General features: G+C 47.0%; 1 protein-coding gene across 2 annotated transcripts in view; it reads right to left on the reverse strand.

The window, feature by feature from the left end:
* The window catches only part of NCAPG2 (non-SMC condensin II complex subunit G2), a 67,575-nt gene extending 57,308 nt beyond the window's left edge, over nt 1–10,267 (reverse strand). Inside the window, exons 1-7 of one of the 2 annotated variants that reach the window (XM_043872466.1) lie at nt 10,154–10,267; nt 8,609–8,725; nt 7,998–8,114; nt 3,995–4,183; nt 3,538–3,652; nt 2,049–2,203; nt 571–705 (exon numbers count right to left, since the gene is read on the reverse strand). In XM_043872466.1, the coding sequence (XP_043728401.1) occupies nt 571–705; nt 2,049–2,203; nt 3,538–3,652; nt 3,995–4,183; nt 7,998–8,075 (672 nt within the window). In that variant the 5' untranslated portion in view covers nt 8,076–8,114; nt 8,609–8,725; nt 10,154–10,267. Of the gene's footprint in view, nt 1–570; nt 706–2,048; nt 2,204–3,537; nt 3,653–3,947; nt 4,184–7,997; nt 8,115–8,608; nt 8,726–10,153 lie in introns of those variants that run through there. The other variant, XM_043872467.1, reaches the window with a different exon arrangement.
* Nucleotides 10,268–22,660: the final 12,393 nt, after the last annotated feature.

Below are 22,660 nucleotides of genomic sequence, written 5' to 3' on the forward strand. Positions count from 1 at the left end.
CTGGAGTTAGGGCAGAGGGTCAGATCTGATCCATGGGGAAGCGCTTCTCAACCTTATTTTTAGTCATTTTTAATTTAAAATGCAATCATGAGTCCCCCAGGATTCACACAGCCACCTGTTACCATCTCCTTTAATGATGAAATACACAATGACTTGTAAAATGTTTGCTTAACACTGCCATGCAGTAAATATGAATTGCAACAAATATAATAGCTCTTGACAGTTAAGCTGATTCTTATATTAAAACACTGAGCACGATGCAAACAGCAAACTCACAAATTTAGGAAAAACTTCCATCAAAAAGCAGTTCACAGGACTTTCCTGGTGCTCCAGTGGTTAAGAATCCACCTACCAACACAGGGAACATGGGTTCGATCCCTGGTCCAGGAAAACCCCACATGCTGCACACCAACTTAGACCATGATCCACAATAAGAGAAGCTCTGAGAAGCCCACACATTGCAACGAAGAACAGCCCCTGCATGCAGCCACAAAGACTCAGCGCAGTGAGAAAATAAATTAGTTTTTTAAAAAGCAGTTCACAAACACACCAAGATGAAAAACCACTTGCCTCTTCTTTTTTGATGTAATTGACATTTATGAAGCACTCAAGCAGCATGTCTTTAATTTCTCTACTTTCTTCCGAATGATAATCAAAGCAATATAAAGCCTGATGGATACGCCACAGCCGACATATGTCTGCACCCTGGGGATGACAGGAAAAGAAAATTAACTAATTTTTTTTTTTTTAATAATGGGTAAGGTCACATTTCAAATTAACTATGAGACTATTTTATGTCATCAAAAAAAAAAAAATGACAAAAGAAAACATTTTAAAATTTGCAAATGAAGCTCCAGAGAGCATTATCCTAAAACCTAGGCAAAAGCAAGCAGAGATGCTGACAGCCAGCACTGCGAACCGTTTTGTGCACCAACGAGGAGGTGAACCTGCGCTGAACGTGCAGAGCCTGAGCCACGCCAGGCTATGAGGAGACCACTACAGGACAGTGCCGCCAGGAAATAGACCTTTAACGTTCTTAACTGGAAATATAATCGGCCGTGTGGCTGGTGGCTCCTGTGGTAAACGGCACAAGTGCAGACATCTAAATAAAGTCTTGATTTTAAAGGTGAACAAGAATGGCAGGGAAAATGGATTTTAAAAAGGCAAACCAAGGCTTTGGATGAGTTCTGACACAAACAATTTTTCAATCACTCCTGCGGCCAGCAGGGAGTCAGAGTGCGAGCTGAGGATGCAGTCAAAAAGATTCTTTTCTGCCGTGAAATTGACTGCTCCTTGGAGGCCACCATGGGACAGTCTGTCCCACAGGAGGTAAGAACGGGATCAGCTGCAAGGTACGTAGAAAGCTGCTGGCAATCTGTACCGAGAGCTCCAAGTTCAAATCCACTGACCTACAAATTTCACTTGTAGGAGTCTGTGACAAGCCAGCAAAGGTTTAGGGGGAGGGCAAAGAGAAACCCCCAAAGATCCCTCAATTCACAAGGGTCACCTTAGCAGTGGAATTACTGATGATTTTTGGTTTTTTTTCATTTTCCCTTTTCTTCATTTTCCCAGTTTTCTAAGATGAACATAAATATCTGCTGTTGTTTGATCAGGGGAGAAAGCTGTTCTTTTTCTGGATCTCTGAGTTGCATGCCAAAGACTGAAAGATGCATTATATCCTGCGCTCACCTTGCTTCCTGCTGGCCCACCGAAGCTTCCGCAGGCCTGGGCCACCCTCCTGGCCACCAACTTGGGTCAGCAGGCTCTCCCTGACACCCCGCCCCCTCGGTTCTCCCTGGAGCAGTTCCCATCGAGGGGACAGCCTTCCACAGGCCACACACCAAGGAAGACGGGGAGAGAGTCTGTGCACAGTGCACGCACGTGGAGCTCTGCCCACACTAATCGCCCACCTCTGAGAACCACCCTGTGAAAAACCCCGACTGGGAGCCACTGGGCCAGGTCTCTCGCAAGCAGACATAACTCCTAACTGGTATAAACGCGTGTACTTCTCAGCAAAGCACAGCGTGTACTTTAGAAAGGGAACGCACTGTTTTCGTCCTGAGACTCCTCCTCAGCAGCATGACGAAGGCAGTCTTGCCCATGTTCTCCTTGGCGAGCAGGCCTCTCTCCCACCACTTCACGCACAGGTCCTGGATGGAGCCCTGCAGCGCTCGCTCACCCTCTGGCAGCGCGTACAAAATTCCTGCAACAGAGCAGGCACTGCACAGTGAGTGCGTGCAGTGAACCGGGGCTCGGCCAGACCCAGCCTGGGAGAGCGTGCGGCTCACAAGGCGCGCCCAGCAGACATCAGTCTAACTCACCAGGACACCTACACATTGTTTACACCATACAAGCAATGCTAACTAAGAGCTGTTCCACCACTATTGTAAAAGCAGGCCCAAGAGAACAGCGAATTTCAGAAGCCCAACAGGTCCGAACGACGAGAGGCTCCAAACCCGAGTGCAGGGATGCCCGTGGCAACGCTCAACAGCTGAGCCAGGGCAGGCCGAGTGACCAGCTACCCCACAACTACCCTCAGCTTGTTGGCCTCAAGTTCTGGCTCATTGGTGAAAAACAGTAGAAGCAACTATTATAATGAATAGAAAAGCTGTAGTGCTGTTATTAACAAAAGAGCTCAAGAACTAAATTAAAATACTGACAGTGTGCTCGTAACTGTAATCCAGACATCTGACAGCCATTACTCTAAAGTAAAATTCCTGAATTAACGGGGAATTTTATAAAGCATGTTTGGAGACTGAGGATGAACTGGTGGTAACACCCACAAGCATCTGGGAGCCCCTTTCATACTGACTGGGTAATCTTAATTAGACAGTAATTCAACATAAGAATTCTGAATAAAAGAGCATACTAAACCAATACATAAACCAAGTGGCTCTGATTAGTGAACTAATCAGATTCACACAGTGGGAGGTGAGGGGACCTGTGAGATTTTTCTTAAAAAGAAAAAAAAAATCACTCAAAGTTATCTTTACATCTCTTATAGCTATACTTTCATTCAAATATTATATGATCAGATCTTCTCATAAATTCATACTAGTGTTCCTACTAAATTAATAACTATCACTTCACAGTTTAGTTAAAATTTGAAGAGTACCAACTTAGGAATATTTGAGCAGGGGGAGTCAACAACTATTCATGATACAACTAAAGAAAAAAATGCAGTGTCACAGAACTGGGCTACCTTGAACTGCTTCGCAGTAAATCACCAGCTGAGGAACTTGCAATGACTGCTTCCCCTTTATCAGCTCTTATTGGTCCTGAAGGTTCAAATAAGACATTTCTAAAAAACCTCTAAGTAGCAGTCAGTTGTCCAGTAATGCACATTTTCACCATCTGAAACATTTGTATGTGGCTCACATGAAATAATTACACAGGACGGCCCATAAAAGAGTGCTCCTTGGTCGTTTTTCCAGCTGAAGTACAAGGGCTCTGCTTCTCACTGCCAGGGGCTTCCTCTTACCGAGTGTCACTCAGACACACACCGTTCAAACCCCGCGTTACTGCAAGTCAGCTTACCGTTTAGTATAACAGCACACTCCAGCAAGGCCTCATAGTTCTCTCTTTCACTTATCACTGACACAGAAGCAAGAATCACAGACGTAACTGCATGGATTATTTCTATGTTTCCATGCTATAAATTTAAAAAAAAAAAATCAAAGCACAAGTAAGTTAAAACCAACTTAAAATTTAACTTTAAAAGTAAAACTTACTAAATTTATGAAAATAAAGCCACACTTGACACTTATTCTAAAAAGTTAATTAAAGCTGAACACAGGTCAGCAGTTTGAAGAGAGCAACCCTGAATACCACGTAAATAACAGCAGGACTGAAAAAGGTATAACTACATTAAATAGGCTTCTGGTACTCCAGCGTTCTAACTTTAATTTTAACAACATAAAGTCCAATTATACACAGTAAACAATTACTTTTTTAATAAGGAAAAGGAAATTTATTGTTGAAGGACGAGGGTTACCATCTTTGAACCCTGCTCTACTTTCACACTGTCTTCACTGGAGGCTTTTGCTGTCTGCCACCCCTCCACTGGGCTCTCCAGCAACACGTCTACTAGCAAATCCTTGAGCCTTTGCCATAGCTCTTCTTTCTGCTTCCTGGATAATTCATCTATCAACTCATTTAGGTTGAACGGATCACAAGTATCCTTCTGCAAAATAAATAACAACGGTCACATTTCAAATACAAGAAAACAGTTCTATCTTCTTTATAATGGCATCAGAAGAAGTTTAAGTGCTAATAGCTAAGTTTCAAATTCGAGAGTCGGGCTGTAGTTTTTGAAATACAGTCCTAAGAGGCAGAGGACAGGAATGATCAGACAGAAAGCAACAGATCCTCCGCCCCAATCAGTCCTGGTATACTCCTCTTCACCCCCTAGCAAAACTGCCCCTGACAACAGTACCCCCCTGACATCCTCCGTCTCCAGGCCTGAAATCTGGTCACAAGTGCATGCCAGAGCTCAAGTAACAGAAAGAGCCACAACAGTAATATACAGCCATGCCAAGGAACGCAAGCTGAGCTTCTGGTCTCCAACAAGTCTTGGGCCCTGACTTTGTCCCTGTATCCAACCTGGTACAACCTGAGCACCACAACAGCCACAGCAAGGGATTATAACTCTTTGAATAAAATAAAAACCAATGAGACCATACTGATAATAAATAGTAGCCAATAATTGGGCATCCCCAACGGCTCAGCAGTAAAGAATCCACATACAGTGGCAGGAGATACATGCGACATGGGTTCGATCCCAGGGTCAGGAAGATTCCCTGAAGGAGGGCATTACAACCCACTCCAGTATTCTTGCCTGGAGAATCCATTTTTTATTTAGTCCTTAAATAAGAGCCATGTGAAACAATGTTCTTGGCAGTGTTTTTGTGAAATAGCCAAAACCCAGAAACAACTAAGTAGTTATCAACAGAAGAATGGATAAATGTATTTTGTTATGTTTATGCAATGGAAAACTCTACAGAAGTAAAAACAAAAGTGTATGGAAATGAAATGAATCCCATGGACAGAGGAGCCTGGCGGGATACAGTTCACAGCATCACAAAAAGTCAGACACAACTGAAGCAACTGCGCAGGCACACACAGCCAATAACTAATCAGTAATTGACTAACGGCATTGGCATGCTATTAATAGCAGTAAATAAATACAGCAGCAATTTGGGACTGGAAAATCACAATTTTGTAGTGATCATAGTAATAATTGATTCAGGCAAGAAACACCAACTGTCAGTATATTTTAAAGATATTGTGACATACACATACGGAAAAGCGCACTAAGTGTGACTGCAGGTAAATAAACAAAGCCAGGTGTCTCCACCACCCCTCCAGGGCTGCCTCCTCCCCTCCCCAGTTTCTTTAGCATTTATGGTAATTACTGCCTTGCTTTTCTTGATAACTTCCCTACCATCTGCATCCCTAAACCATGCCCTGTAAATAGATCTATTTTCCACTTGGTAGAGAATTGGATCACAAGGTCTCTGCTCTTTCATATCTTGCTTCTCTTGCCCAACATTATTTAGTGATGCTCACCCATACACTGCATGTCATGATAGTTCATTTAGTTTCATTTCATTTCCATACAGTTTTGTTTTTACTTCTGTAGAGTTTTCCATTGCATAAACATAACAAAATACACTTATCCATTCTTCTGTTGATCACTATTTAGTTGTTTCTGGGTTTTGGCTATTTCACAAAAACACTGCCAAGAACATTGTTTCACATGGCTCTTATTTAAGGACTAAATAAAAAATGGATTGCCAATTGAAGAGTCTATATACATTCAACATTATCAGTTCAATATATATTTATTACTCTAAATGGTATAGCAGTTTCCACATCCCTAGCAGTGATGAAATTTTCAAATATTCCACATCTCCCCAACACATAGTATTTTCAGTCTGGTGGGAGACAGTGGTATTTCATCTTTTCGTTTTCTTCCAATGGGCAGAAGTTGGATGAGGAGAAAAGAATTTACCTAGTCTCAATCTACTTCCCCCCAGCATGTGTGCATGGTCGGTCGCTTAGTGTTTGGGACCCCATAGACAGCGGCCCAGCAAGCGCCTCTGTTTAGGGGCTTTCCCAGGCAAGAATACTGGAGTGGGTTGTCATTTCCTCCTCCAGGGGATCTTCCCGACCCAGGGATCGAGCCTACGTCTCCTGTTTCTCCTGCACTGGCAGGTGGGTTCTTTACCGCTGTGCCATCTGGGAAGCCCATTTCCCCACAGACCACTTGTTAATTATAAAAGTGGGAATACTAATGCACCAGCAATGACACAAATCAACACCACATGCCTCACCAAGGAGGTCATGACACCGCTTACACACACAGCCCCTCCATATGCACAAACGCGCAAACTAGGGCAAGGGAAGGACAGGGCGCAGAGTAGCTGCCTGCAGCTTCCAGACTGTCAGTCACGGCGGGCGGGGGCGGGGGTGCGGGGGCGCCACGGAACTCTGGAGCAAAGAGACTCGCAAGGCAGGACAGCAGAGCAAGGTCACCTCTCCACCCCAGCCCACCAGCCTCCTCTCTGCGGGACCCATCCGAGTAGTCCAGGGGTCTTTGTCTTTCCCACTACTTTTGTCCAGAATTCTCTCCCGCAATCTCCATGCAATTCTTAGCTGTCACTACTTTGATTTTCACTGCATGATCAGAACAAGTGAGGTATGTGTCATGTGCCCCGAGGTCACAGTACTTTAGAGTCGGGGCCCTAAAGCTGGGGTCTTCCAAAGTCAGTCTTAGGCCTTTCTCCTATTATACTGCGTAGATGATCCCATGCATCCCAGCCAGAACTGACGCCCTGAGCCTGCCTCCAGCCCAGAGCTGCTCCTGGCTCCAGGCCTGCCTCTCCACCTCCTCCTGCATGCCTCTCACGCGTGCGTCCTGGAGCCTCTCAGCACGTCCCACATGAGCCATCTCCTCCCTCAAGCCTGCCCTCTTCCTACTTAGGACCTCGCTGAACAGACGTGGACGCAGGAACCCGGGTTCCTCCCCGGCCCACACCCGGTCACTGGCAGTGCACCCGGGCTGACGCCCTCCCACGTCCACGCCCAGACTCGACCTGTGTCTCTCCCTCACTCTCCAGCATCCAGCCCCCTTCAACCTATTCTTCGTGTTCAAAGGAATATTCCCAAAAGGCGAGTCCTCTTTCTGTCTTTCTCTCCCTCTTTCATCCTTTTGCACACACGTCACTCTCTGCTTAAAAGTCCCTGTTCCTCTCAGGACAGCCTCCACCCCTCAGAGTGGGCGAGGCCTCATTCCAGGTGTCACCTCTTGCCTTCTTCCTCAGCCGGTGTTTTCACACCAGGCATCTCCAATTTCAAGCACAAGGTGCTTCTCCAGTCTTCAGAATTAACCCTGTTGGTTAGAGCAGTCCTTCTCCATACCCCTGTCTGACTGCTTAACTCATTTCACCTTTTAGATCTTTGGCTCCACAGCCTTTTCATTGGGATGGGGAACATCCCATGTCTAAATCTGGGTCCCTCTACACCTCTGCCCCAGTTTAGCCCTTCAGTTCAGTTCAGTTCAGTCGCTTAGTCGTGTCCGACTCTTTGCGACCCCATGAATCGCAGCACGCCAGGCCTCCCTGACCCTGCTGTATTTACACACCTGGATTCATCACAACACTGTAAATAATCTAAGGATAAAAAAGGATATCTTCCTCACAATGCCATGCACAGAACAAGAGATCAATAAATATTTAAGTAAGTAATTAGAAACATCTTGTGTTGCCACTTAGCATCCTCACAACAACCCTCTTAAAGCAAACAGGAAATATTGTTTGTGAGTAGCTGCCCATAGGCAGATCTATTTGTGTATAGTTTTGCTTTGCTTTTTTAAATACACCTTGGTCCGTACGGATTCACTGAAATGACTGTATGTCACTTGTGGATATAATGATTTTAGCAAAACGTCTTATATTAACAGTCAAAATCAAGATAAAGCTAAACATAAAACTTACATCAAGTTGAATGAATTGCAAAAATTTTCCAATCAGCTCCTTAGACACTGTTTGTATGAATGTCTCACGTTTTTCCATAGCAGATCAAACTTTTCATATGGCATTTATTCTGCAACACTAGTAAAACACACAATCATAGTTAGTATCCAAAACTGCAAGAAAATCCATACACTACCTGTGATAGACAGTTTCTAACAATATTCTGACGTAAACAAGCTATAACATCTAAAAAATAACTTTGTTACCAAGGAGGAAAGGGATTGACATATACACATTACTGTATATAAAAAGGTAACTAGTAAGAGCCTAATTATAGCACTGGGGGCTCTACTCAACACTCTGTAATGACATACGTGGGAAAGAATCTAAAAGAGTGGATACAAAAATAAAAAATAAAAGAGTGGATAAGTGTACAATTGATTCTGTACAGCAGAAACTAACACAACATTGTAAATCAACTATACTTCAATAAAAAATGATTAAAAATAAATAAAAATAACTTCCTTCTTTTCTTCACTGAGAACAGTATCAATATAACATCATGTTTTCATTGATTGTTAATGAAGCTACCAACTAAGGAAAGAGAAATCCAACAGCTCTCAAAGGCTCACCTTCTCTCCCTTTTTAGGACCTTCACAAGATGCTCCTTCAGGTCTGAGGCAGCTCAGCGAAGAACAGACTGAGCCCAGCTGCTAACACTGAGGACTCCCCTTCCTCAAGCACCAGTCCTGCATCAAGAGAACCCGTCAGCCGCCTTGCTGTGCAGTGTGGCCGCGGGCCCCTGGGGGCTTGTTAGTGTGCGAAGCAGGTACAGCCCTCCCAGCCCCGCGGGACGAGAGCTCAGGGGCTCTGTCTCCTCTAAAAATCCTATTTTCCATTTACACCGCCTAGTGCTTGCAGCACCTGATTCGAAAGACATCATGAAGCAACTGCAAAATGATGAAACATACATGGAGCAGGACACTTACCTTAAAAATAAATGAAAACCTCCTGCAGTCACAAGTAGAGCAACATGGAAAATTAGTGGTACCAATGGCAACAATTACCAGGACAGAGTCATCTTAAATGCAGAACCCCAAGATCTTAGCATTTAAATCAAACAACAAAAACAGGAAGTAACTTCTCCACATAAGTAACACTAAAGTGTGGCCGCCTCAGCCCTGAACTCACATAGCTGAGAGATGGGCCTGACTTCTGACCTGCCAAGCAGGCAGGAGAGCCGCCAGCAACAAGCTTGATGCATGATGATGACTGGTTTCAGTTGAAGAGTTTAAATGAACAATATTTCAAAAAAGGTTAAAATGGGGACCTTGCTTATTTGTGATTCCAGTAGCTTTTCTGGTTTGCTCTATTTCCAAGTGTAATTTCCACAGTAATCCACTTCCAGTAGACGACCAGATTCACTGACATAGCCCCCATTTGCTCTCTGGCACTGTCATTGTAGTTCTTTAAGGGTAATTAATTTTCCAACTTCTCTCAGTCTCTCTCAAAGCGACCACTACTATGTGCACAAGGCCTCGCCCCTCCAACCAGAGATACCTTCTAGAAAAAATCACCTCGACATGCAACTACCGTCCCAACGGCAGGGTGCTCTGTACACAGGAGGTCTGGCACTGAATTAAGATGAGCATTTAAGAAAGACTCCTGTCACGTTGTCACCGCAGAAAACCCCTGTCACCTGGGGCCAACCATTCATCTCAGAACTAGGAGAGACACCTGAGGACAGTTTTCCCAGGGCACAAGGCTCAGAGAACTGATCTCTGAGATCAGTCTCTGGTCCACGGCTCAGGGGCCCTGCCCGGGATCAGCCCCCGGTCCGAGGCTCAGGGCACCCTGCCCGAGATCAGCCCCCAGTCCGGGGCTCAGGGGACCGTCCCCAGTGTCAGCCCCCGGTGCGGGCTCAGGGGCTTCTGCCCGGGGTCAGCCCGGCACAGGTTGCGGGGCCTCTGAACTCAGTCCCGGGGGAGCAGGCGCGGAGTGTGGCGAGCTCCAAGCCCGGAGCCCGCCTTCCCGGCTACCTCAGAGCCCCGGCCGGGCCGCGGGCTCAGATCGCGGCCCACGCGGAGGCTGCGGTGCTAGGGAGCCGACCCGACCGAGCCCGCCGTCTCCCGGTCCCCCACCCCCAGCCCTCCGCCGGCCGACCCCGCAGCACTCACCTCGTCCCCGGGACCCACCGTTTCCCGCGTTCTGACCAGATTCAAACCCGCCCGCCGGCTCCCCCGACGCGCCCCGCCCGCCGGCGCGTCAGCACGCGCCGCTCTCGCGATAACTGGGCGTGGGCGGGACCGCCGAAGGGCGCGCTCCCGCCCCGCCCCGCCCACCTCAGGCCCCGCCCCCATGGCACCGCCTCCAAGGCCGCTCGAGCTGCGACGCCGGCCACGCCTGTCCACGAGAGCTCGGATCGTGACGTTCTTTAGCTTGACATCAAAATTTGTCTTGGCTTAAGTGATTGAAACAGATACAACTTCTGACATGAAGACTGACTCAGAATAAAGCTGTGACATCACCCTTTATATGCATCCAGTGACGTCTGAACACTAGGAACTGAACTCCGGGTCTGGGTGAACGCTGCGTTTCCCACATAATTGTGTCCTTAATGCAGTATCAGTTTCTGCCATGCAATTTCTATGGACCATGTGTCCAGCAAAATATATTTATAAATAAATGTGTACACATACACTTACTATCTTGTGATCAAAATCCTCTAGATTTACAAACATATTAATTGGAATACAAATATATCAAAGAATAAAAGTGAAAGTGTTAGTGGTTCAGTGTGTCCGACTCTCTGTGACCCCCTGGACTGTAGCCCACCAGGCTCCTCTGTCGGTGGGATTCTTCAGGCAAGAATACTGCAGTGGGTAGCCACGCCCTTCTCCAGGGTGTCTTCCCTACCCAGGGATGGAACCTGGGTCTCCTGAATTGTAGGCAGATTCTTTATCATCTGAGCCACCAGGGAAGCCTACAAATATATCAAAGTCATACATAAATTGATTGTAAATGTGGTATTACATATAAGACTAAACTTTTGCTGAAACACACTTCTTAATACTATCTTTCAGTTCAGTTTAGTTGCTCAGTCGTGTCCGACGCTTTGCAACCCCATGAATCGCAGCACACCAGGCCTCCCTGTCCATCACCAACTCCTGGAGTTTACCCAACTCATGTCCATCGAGTCAGTGATGCCATCCAGCCATCTCATCCTCTGTAGTCCCCTTCTCCTCCTGCCCCCCAGTCTCTCCCAGCATCAGGGTCTTTTCCAATGAGTCAGCTCTTTGCATCAGGTGGCCAAAGTATTGGAGTTTCAGCTTCAGCATCAGTCCTTCCAATGAACACCCAGGACTGATCTCCTTCAGGATGGACTGGTTGGATCTCCTTGCAGTCCAAGGGACTCTCCAGAGTCTTCTCCAACACCACAGTTCAAAAGCATCAATTCTTCAGCGCTCAGCTTTCTTTATAGTCCAACTCTCACATCCATACATGACTATTGGAAAAACCATAGCCTTGACTAGACAGACCTTTGTTGGCAAAGTAATGTCTCTGCTTTTTAATATGCTATCTAGGTTGGTCATAACTTTCCTTCCAAGGAGTAAGCATCTTTTAATTTCATGGCTGCAGTCACCATTTCCAGTGATTTTGGAGCCCAAAAAAATAAAGTTTGACACTGTTTCCATTGTTTCCCCATCTATTTGCCATGAAGTGATGGGACCAGATGCCATGATCTTAGTTTTCTGAATGTTGAGCTTTAAGCCAACATTTTCACTCTCCTCTTTCACTTTCATCAAGAGGCTTTTTAGTTCCTCTTCACTTTCTGCCATAAGGGTGGTGTCGTCTGCATATCTGAGGTTGTTGATATTTCTGCTGGCAAACTTGAGGCCAGCTTGTGCTTCCTCCAGCCCATCGTTTCTCATGATGCACTCTGCATATAAGTTAAATAAGCAGGGTGACAATATACAGCCTTGATGTACTCCTTTTCACATTTGGAACCAGTCTGTTGCTCCATGTCCAGTTCTAACTGTTGCTTCCTGACCTGCATATAGGTTTCTCAAGAGGCGGGTCAGGTGGTCTGGTATTCCCACCTCTTTCAGAATTTTCCAGTTTATTGTGATCCTCACAGTCAAAGGCTTTGGCATAGTCAATAAAGCAGAAATAGATGTTTTTCTGGAACTCTCTTGCTTTTTCGATGATCCAGCAGATGTTGGCAATTTGATCTCTGATTCCTCTGCCTTTTATTAAACCAGCTTGAACATCTGGAAGTTCACGGTTCACATATTGCTGAAGCCTGGCTTCGAGAATTTTGAGCATTACTTTACTAGCGTGTGAGGTGAGTGCAATTGTGTGGTAGTTTGAGCATTCTTTGGCATTGCCTTTCTTTGGGATTGGAATTAAAACTGACCTTTTCCAGTCCTGTGGCCACTGCTGAGTTTTCCAAATTTGCTGGCATACTGAGTTCAGCACTTTCACAGCATCATCTTTCAGGAGGCAAGCAGAAGTAACGCCATGGCAGGCAGCTTAGATTAGGAGCAGGCCTTCCTACTTCTGGGTTGTAAGATTATCAGGCCACCTGGATACAACCAATCAGCTTTCGCTTAAACACTGACCGCTGTTTGCCAATTAGGAAATTAGGAACGGGGCAGAAACCACCCCCCCACCCCCACCCCGGGAAAGTCCCGTGCACGTGAAAGTTTTGACCAATGAAATTGCTTTGCAAACTTGTAACCAATCCGCTTAAACCAACTACCAATGGCGTGTGCTCACCCTATGAATTTGTGTAACAGCTTGGGCTCGGGGCTCTCTGACCCGAACCACTGAGTTGGATGCGGCGGGAGCCCTGACTCAAGTCAGCAATAAACTTCCCTTTTTGCGAGTTGCATTGTCTTGGAAGCCTTCTCTCTTCCCGCTCGGGGATTTGGACATCGGGGATAACAGAGATCAGTGGAGAAATAACTCCAGAAAGAATGAAAGGATGGAGCCAAAGCAAAAACAATACCCAGTTGTGGATGTGACTGGTGATAGAAGCAAGGTCCGATGCTGTAAAGAGCAATATTGCATAAGAACCTGGAATGTTAGGTCCATGAATCAAGGAAAATTAGAAGTGGTCAAACAGGAAATGACAAGAGTGAACATCGACATTCTAGGAATCAACGAACTAAAATGGACTGGAATGGGTGAATTTAACTCAGATGACCATTATATCTACTACTGTGGGCAGGAATCCCTTAGAAGAAATGGAGTAGCCATCATGGTCAACAAAAGAGTCTGAAATGCAGTACTTGGATGCAGTCTCAAAAACGACAGAATGATCTCTGATCATTTCCAAGGCAAACCATTCAATATCACAGTAATGCAAGTCTATGTCCTAACCACTAATGTCGAAGAAGCTGAAGTCGAATGGTTCTATGAAGACCTACAAGACCTTTTAGAACTAATAACCAAAAACAATGTCCTTTTCATTATAGGGGACTGGAATGCAAAAGTAGGAAGTCAGGAAACACCTGGAGTAACAAGCAAATTTGGCCTTGGAGTACAGAATGAAGCTGGGCAAAGGCTAATAGAGTTTTGCCAAGAGAACACACTGGTCATAGCAAACACCCTCTTCCAACAACACAAGAGAAGACTCTACACATGGACATCACCAGATGGTCAACACCAAAATCAGATTGATTATATTTTTGCAGCCAAAGATGGAGAAGCTCTATACAGTCAGCAGAAACAAGACCAGGAGCTGACTGTGGCTCACATCATGAACTCCTTACTGCCAAATTCAGACTTAAATTGAAGAAAGTAGGGAAAACCACTAGACCATTCAGGTATGACCTAAATCAAATACTATGGTTAAGACTTTTCTAATAAGTTGTATTCTGATTATTTATATTTATAGCTGTAAATACTGAGAAAACTTTTTTACACTAAAAAAAAAAAGAGAGACATGAAACACCAATGGATAGCAATGTACTGTAGTTCAATACAATAGTATTTAACTAAAATATGTTCATGAACATAGCAATGAACATATTTTACTTAAATGCCAAAAATCACATACTGATCTATCATCAATTTCTTTTAATTTAACTTGTATCAGCTAACAATTTGATAGGACTTTCCTTCAATTTTCACTGGAAGTAAAGACTTGGAAACCATCTGTATTTCAAAAGAATTTGAACCCAGTCACTTGAAATTATTTGTTTACCAGTTTCCAAAAAACCTTAACCCAGATACATCGAATTACTATTAATTATATCAGCTACTCTATTTGAAGGCACTTTTGCCAATACAGTTTTTTAGATAAAAGCTTCTTTTGCTTGCTTTATATGTTTTTCCCACACCTTGGGGATCTGCAGATTTCACTCACTCACTCCTCAGCCAGATGAGATTGAACACTGAGAAGGTTTGAGGAACTGTTCTCAAACTGCTGAGGAACAAAGAATGCGTCTCTAAGATCCTGGCCGTGGGCCCACTGAGACCACCAGGACAAAGGAATAAAGCCCCCTGGACTCACCCCAGGCCTGTCCTCCACTGGGAATCAAGACCTGGAGGAGGACCGTCCCCAGGGCTCCAGCATGAGCCCACCCTTTGTGTCCTGAGGCTTTGGGCCTTGCTGTGAGGGCCCATCTGTGGTGCAGGTGCTCTGAGCCCCCTGCGCCCCCTGCCCAGTTCCAGCGGTCACCACACAAAGCGGCACCCCAAACGCCAGCCCCTGTCCCGCGAGGCCCTGGACTAGCCCTTCTCCCACCCACCCCGACGTCTGAAGTCCTTTCACTGCGCCTGTGAGGACAGGCTTGCAGCTGCCACTCCTCAGGCTGAACTGTCCGGAGCGGACCCTGGACTAACTGGCCATCTGGGAAGGCCGCGGGAGGTCCTGGTCTGTCAAGAAGCCTATGAGGAGCTCACTGGAGGCCCGGGCAGTCCGGGCGGTCCCCAGGGGTGGGCGCAGCCCCGCCCACTTCTCCTCGGGAGCAGCCCCACCCCCGCCTCCCGCTTTCCGCTCAGCCCCCGCCCCGGAAGTCCCCGGGTGCCACGCCCCATCACACGGCTCCTCACCCGCAGGGGGCGCCGCGCTCACCTCCTACCGCAGCAGCCTCGGGGCTGTGGGTCCTTTGGGCCGCCCTGCTCCACACACCCACACACCCCACACCCCCACACAACACCCGCACACACAACCCACACACACCCGACACCCACACGCCTCACACCCCCACACACCCCACACTCCCCCACACCCACACACCCCACATACACCACACGCATGCACACCTCACACCCCTCACCCCACACCCCACCCACGCCCACACCCGCACACACACAATCCCCACACACCCGACACCCACACACATCTCACACCCCACACCCAAACACTTCACACTCCCCCACACACCTCACACCTCACCCCCACACACCCCACAGCCACACTCCCACACACCCACATACCTCACACCCCACACACCCCACACCCACACACCTCAAACCCCACACACCTCACACACCCCACACCCACACACCTCACACCCTACACACCCTACACACACCCACACACTCCACACCCACACACCTCACACCCCCCCACACACCCCCACCCCACATATATCTCCCACACCCTCCACACACCCACACCCCTCACATACACCCACACACCCCACACATCTCCCACACCCTCCACACACCCACACTCCTCACACACACCCACACACCCCACACACCCACACACTTCACACGTCACACACACACCCCACACACACACACCCACACATACCCTACACATCCCTCATCCCCACACACACCCCCACACAACCCCTACACCCCCACACACCTCATGCACCCCCCCCACACACACCCCCACACACCCCACACCCACACATCCCACACACACCCCACACCCACACACGGCACACACACCCCCACACCCACACACCCACCCCCACACACATACCCACACACACCCACAAGTCCCACACACCTCATACCGCCCCCTCCTCTCTGCCCCACGTGGAACCCTGCTCCGCTTCCTCCCTCTTTCCATCCCAGTCCACTCTCTGGGTAGGGGGTGCTCAGTCCCTAGGGCAGAAAGTGATCAAAGGAGGTGGTTCTGGAGCCACGCCCACCGCCTGGGGAGGAGGCCCTGCAGAAACCTGTCCTCCTTTTTGTGGTCTGACACTCTACTTTCTGGGCAGTAAAAGTCTGAACTTGGGAAACGTGCATGGGGGTGGATTCAACAACAAAGAAAGGTAAAGCAGAAGTAACTGGAAGCTCAAGGACCATCCTTGCTCTGCCTGGGGACTGCACCCAAGACTGGAGGACCTCAGGGCAACACCGGGGGCGGGGGGGGGGGGGCGGGCAGTGTGAAGACAGGGGCACCTCTGCAGGTGCCACCACTCCTAGACATAAGACTCTTCCAGATGGTCCCCAAAGGTATCTGCACACGCATCTGCCTCTCAAGATGGCAGAGTAGAAGGATGTGGGCTCATCTTCTCCTATGAGAACTCCAAACTTGAAACTAATCACTGAACAACCATCGACAGGAGAATGTTGGATCCCACCAAAAAAAAAAAAAAAAAAATTACCCCTGTCAAGGGCAAAGGAGAAGCCCCAATAAGATAGTAAGAGGGGCAAAATCATGTTTAGAAAGAAACCTCAGATAAATATCAATAACTTCAGAGAGGCAGATGACACCACCCATGTGGCAAAAAGTGAAGAGGAACTGAAGAGCCTCTTGATCAAAGTGGTAGAGGAGAGTGAAAAAGTTGACTTAAAACTCAACATTCAGAAAACTAAGATCATGGCATCTGGTCCCATCACTTCATGGCAAATAGATGGGGAAACAATGGAAACAGTGACAGATTTTATTTTCTTGGGCTCCAAAATCACTGCAGATGGTGACTGCAGCCAGGAAATTAAAAGACACTTGCTCCTTGGGAGAAAAACCATGACCAACCTAGACAGCATATTGAAAAGCAGAAACATTAATTGCCAACAAATGTCTGTGTAGTCAAAGCTATGGTTTTTCCAGTAGTCATGTATGGATGTTGAGAGTTGGACCGTAAAGAAAGCGGAACACTGAAGAGTTGATGCTTTTCAGCTGTGGTGTCGAAGAAAACTCTTGAGAGTCCCTTGGACTGCAAAGAGATCTTTTCTTGTTAAAGAAAATCAGTGCTGAATATTTATTGGAAGAAATGATGCTGAAGCTGAAGGTCCAATACTTTGGCCACTTGATGGGAAGAACTGACACATTAGAAAACACACTGATTCTGGGAAAGACTGAAGGCAGAGGAGAAGGGGATGACAGAGGATGAGATGGTTGGATGGCATCACCGACTCAATGGACATGAGTTTGAGCAAAGTCCAGAAGGTGGTGATGGACAGGGAGGCCTGGCGTGCTGCAGTCCATGGGGTCAAAAAGAGTCAGACACAACTGAGCGACTGAACTGAACTGAACTGAACCTTCTATGATGACCTTGGAACAAGATGGGAAAGGGGAGTGATCTGCCTTCATCTTCCTTAGGGCTCCTGGGGCCGGGGCAGCTCCTCCCAGGAGAGCCCCACTGAGCTCCGAGGAGTGTGAGATATATGCCCAGAGCAAATTACCCTTAGCCACGCTGCAGGTTAGAATTTCCTGAACCGCTGATGGGAACATGAACCTATACCTGTGCAGACCAATGAACTCAGACAATGGGAGGGAGGCCCAGTGAGCACTCGTGTGTTTAACTAGTGTCAGAATCCCCAGGTGATCCTAATGGGTAGAAGTTGCTGGCAGAAAAGATGGGGAAAGAGGCAATTTGAGTGGCACAAGCGTAGAACCTATAGTGCTGAGCCCACCGTGAGCGAGCATCGCCCGGGGGGTGCTGCCCCCTGTCCGAATCCTCCCAAACCAGACTTCCGATCCCTGTCGTGATCACGGCCCTGTCAGAGAGCACCAGCAGGACGAAACCGGACACAAGCCGACGTCCTCCAGCGACAAACAGGCGAACACGGAGGCCCGTCCGTGCGGCGGCACACTCCTCAGCCCTAGAGGGAGCGGGGCTCTCACTCAGGCTGTAATGTGCACGAGCTTGAAGACACGATGCCCAGTGAGAGAAGCAGACACAAGAGACACACCCTGTGTGATTCCACTGATAGGAAATGTCCACAACAGGCAGATCCACAGGCAAAGGTAGCTTAGGGGATGGCAGAGGCTGACAGTGACTGCAGGGTGCCTTTCATGTGATGAAAACCACCTGGAATGGGCTGTAATGTATTCACAGCCTTGTGAACATACTAAAGACCACTGAATTGTATACTTTAAAAGGGTAAATTTTACAGTTATGAATTATATGTTAATAAAGCTGTTATAAACAAATCTCAGCAGGCTGAGTACCAACACAGACGTACCTAGCTGGGCATTCATATCCGAGTTAAGTGGGGTAGGAGCTCAGGGCTGGTGTGGAAGCATCTATTGGGCCCACACTCCTGGGCAGTGCTCACAGGCAGTGGGATGTGCAGGAAGCTTCCGGAAAGCGGCTGCACTCAGCAACAGGAGCTCTCACCTAGAGACACACCAGGATCACCCAGGAGTCCTTACTGCCCAGCCTGGGCCTCCTCAGACGGACCCGGTCAGGCTCTCTGGAGGTGGGAACAGGTCTCTTGGGGGCCCTGTGTGCACATGGCCCCAGGGGAGCTTGTTGGGAAGACAGGAACGGGAGCTGGCACAGCACCACTGTGGATCTGTCGGTTCTGGACCTTTCCTAGGAATCCCATGCGACGCAGCCTTTAGTGTCTGCTCCTCGCATAGGGCAGCAGACAGAGCAAGTGGCGGTTCCCAGGATGTAAGAAAGGGGCCCCTGTGCACAACGGTCCCTGCAGGGACTTCTTCCTGACATCACTCACACATGGCCAGCAGTATCTATGAAATATGCGGTCTGGACCTCCTAGTCAGGAGCAGGACCCTCAACACTTTTCTGTGTGCAGGAAAGTGAGGCTTGCCTTTCACAGCCTTTTTCAGGAACATACATGCTGAGTACCTACAGTACACAGCTCAGAGGTTAGTCTTGTCTTGTCCAAATTAACATCAACTGTCTATCATGTTAAGTCACTTTACACCATAAACTTTATCTTACATGTAGTGGATATTTTCCTGTAAGTCCATTCATGAAAGAGTAAGGAAACTATAATTATTGGCTGTTACTGAATAATTAAATTCAAGAGATGAATTAAATTTAATTCAATAATTAAATTACTGAATAATTAAATTCAAAGGTTTTTGTGATATTGAGATAGTTGAGTAAAATAATAACTGACCATCAACTCATCTGATCTCATAAGAATGACTTCATTGTAAGTATTTTGTTGTATTCAGATTTGGCAGTATTTCTAGAAGGAGAGTCCTTGTTAGACAAGTTTGCCATCCTGAGACACCTGTAAAACATGCTGGCTGGACGTACTCGGTTCTTGTAATTAACAAGATCTCGGGCAAATCATTTTCTTTGAGAGCCTGTCTCTTCACTTGGAAAATGGAAGGCAGAGCTGTCACAATTACCGGCTCCTTCTGTCTCTAAAACACATGTAGAAATGAATGAAACAGCTCCTTCCTGAACCTTCGAAAGCCGCAAGGTATCGCCCTGACCACAGCGCCACCTGGTGGGACCACGGCTCCTGACGGTGAGGAGGTGTCACCAGCCCCGACTGTCTCAGGACGACACAGACGTGAGGACTCTGGGCCAGGGTGACGTGGATGCGTGCTCTGCTCACTACTCCTGTCCAAGCCGCTGCCGGAGACAGGACATAAAAGGAGGAGACCAAAAATGCATCCTGCACCCGTGGAGCAAGATTGGAACAGGAATGCAGAATGAGGTCCCGGGGCCACGGGTGTGCAGGCCACGGGCAGGCAGCTACAGCCGGAGTGCAGGCCCTCCTTTTTCATACGCTGTCTGAGTTGGCCATAGCTTTCCTTCCAAGGAGCAAGTGTCTTTTAATTTCATGGCTGCAGTCACTGTCCGCAGTCATTTTGGAGTCCAAGAAAATAAACTGTCACTCTTCCCACTTTCTTCCCCTTCTATTTGCCATCAAGTGGGCTGGGCGTGCCCCACGGAGGACTGATACCAGGTCTGGGCCCTCTGCTTGCAGCCAAGTGCCAGGCAGACCCACCTGCCCAGGAAAAGAAGCCAAAAGGTTCAAAAGCTGGTGCTTCTGGTGCAGCAGCCCCGGACCCAGACCCTGACCAGCAGCCGCCTCAAGGCCCCTCTCACTTGGTCGCAGGAGCTGCTCTCTCAAGATCCTAGCTCTCCTCAAGGAGTGGGTCTCAGAATCTCCTTTAAGTTCTGCCCTGGACCAGGGGCCAGGAGGCAAAGATGAGGATGGGGAGATGAGCTCAACTCCCCCCAAAGAATCAACATTGTGGAGACATCTATGCTGTTGTTGTTCAGTCACCAAGCCCTGTCCGCTTGTGACCCATGGACTGCAGCACAGCACGTCCTCCACTATCTCCTGAAGTTTGCTCAGATTCATGTCCATTGAGTTGGTGATGCCATCCAACCATCTCATCCTCTGCCTCCCCCTTCTCCTTTTCCCTCAGTCTTTCCCAGCATCAGGGTCTTTTCCAGTGAGTCGTGTCTTCCCATCAGGTGGTCAAAATATTGGAGCTTCAGCTTCAGTATATCTAAGGTTGTTGATATTTCTCTAAACAGTCTTGACTCCTCTGTCCTTCCTGGAGTTTCCTCAAATTCATGTCCATTGAGTCAGTAATGTTTTCTAACCACCCCATCCTCTGTCATCCCCTTCTCCTCTTCCTCTCAGTCTTTCTCAGCATCAGGGTCTTTTCCAGTGTCTCGGCTGTTCACATCAGGTGGCCAAAGTATTGGAGTTTCAGCTTCAGCATCAGTCCTTCCAATGAATATTCAGGACTGATTTCCTTTAGGATTGACTGGTTGGATCCCCTTGTTGTCCAAGGGACTCTCAGGCATCTTCTCCAACACCACAGTTCAAAAGCATCAGTTCTTCGGCGCTCAGCCTTCTTTATGGTCCAACACTCACATCCACACATGATTACTGGAAAAACCATAGCTTTGACTATATAGATCTCTGTTGGCAAAGTTATGTTTCTGCTTTTTAATACACTGTCCAGGTTTGTCATAGCTTTTCTTCTAAGGAGCAAGAATCTTTTAATTTCATGGCTGCAGTCACCATCTGCAGTAATTCTGGAGCCCAAGAAATAAAATCCATTTTTTCCCCCTCCTATTTGCTTTGAAGTGATGGGACCAGATACCATGATCTTAGTTTTTTGAATGTTGAGTTTCAAGCCAGCTTTTTCACTCTCCTTTTTCCCCCTCAAGAGGCTCTTTAGTTTCTCTTCACTTTCCACCATTAGAGTGTTATCATCTGCATATCTGAGGTTGTTGATATTTCTCCCTGCAGTCTTGATTCCACCTTGTGATTCATCCAGTCTAGCATTTCCCATGATGTTCTCTGCATAGAAGTTAAGTAAAAAGGGTGAAAATATACAGCCTTGTTGTACTTCTTTCCAAACTTTGAACCAATCAGTTGTTTCATGTAAGATTCTAACTATTGCTTCTTGACCCACATACAGGTTTCTCAGGAGGCAGGTAAGGTGGTCTGGTATTCCCATCTCTTCAAGAATTTTCCGCAGTTTGTTGTGATCCACACAGTTAAAGGCTTTAGTGTAGTCAATGAAGCAGAAATAGATATATTTCTGAAATTCCTTTGCTTTCTCTAAATCCAACAAATGTTGGCAATCTGATCCTTGGTTCCCCTGTCTTTTCTAAATCTAGCTAGTACATCTGAAAGTTCTTGGCTCACCTACTGTTGAAACCTGACTTGAAGGATTTTGAGCATTACCTTGTTAGCATGTAAAATGAGCGCAATTGTCAAGTAGTCTGAACATTCTTTGGCATTGCCTTTCTTTGGGATTGGAATGAAAACTGACGTTTTCCACTCCTGTGGCCACTGCTGACTTTTCCAAATTTGCTGGCATATTGAGTGCAGCACTTTCATAGTATCATCTTTTAGGATTTGAAACAGCTCAACTGGAATTCCATCACCTCCACTAGCTTTGTTTGTAGTGATGCTTCCTAAGGGCCACTTAACTTCACACTCCAGGCTGTCCGGCTCTAGGTGAGTGATCACACCATTGTGGTTCTCTGGATCATTAAGACCTTTTTCGTACAGTTCTTCTGTGTATTCTTGCCATCTTTGCTTAATCTCTTCTACTTCTGTTATGTCCATGCTTTTTCTTTATTTGTTGTGCCCATCCTTGCATGAAAGTTTCCCTTGATATCTCCAATTTTCTTGAAGAGATCTCTAGTCCTTCCCATTCTATGTTTTCCTCTATTTCTTTGCATCATTCATTTAAGAAGGCCTTCTTATCTCTCCTTGCTATTCTTTGGACCTCTGCATTTAGATGGGTATATCTTTCCCTTTCTCCTTTGCCTTTTGCTTCTCTTCTTTTCTCAGCTATTTGTAAGGCCTCCTCAGACAACCACTTTGCCTTCTTGCATTTGTTTTTCTTTGGGATGGCTTTGGTCACCACCTCCTCTACAATGGTACAGACCTCTGTCCATAGTTCTTCAGGCACTCTGTCTACCAGATCTAATTCCTTAAATCTATTTGTTACCTCCACTGTATAATCATAAGTGACTTGATTTAGGTCATATGTGAATGGTCTAGGGATTTTCCCTACT

This window comes from Cervus elaphus, chromosome 18 (genome assembly GCF_910594005.1).
Source record: "Cervus elaphus chromosome 18, mCerEla1.1, whole genome shotgun sequence".
NCBI classification, from domain to species: Eukaryota; Metazoa; Chordata; class Mammalia; order Artiodactyla; family Cervidae; genus Cervus; species Cervus elaphus.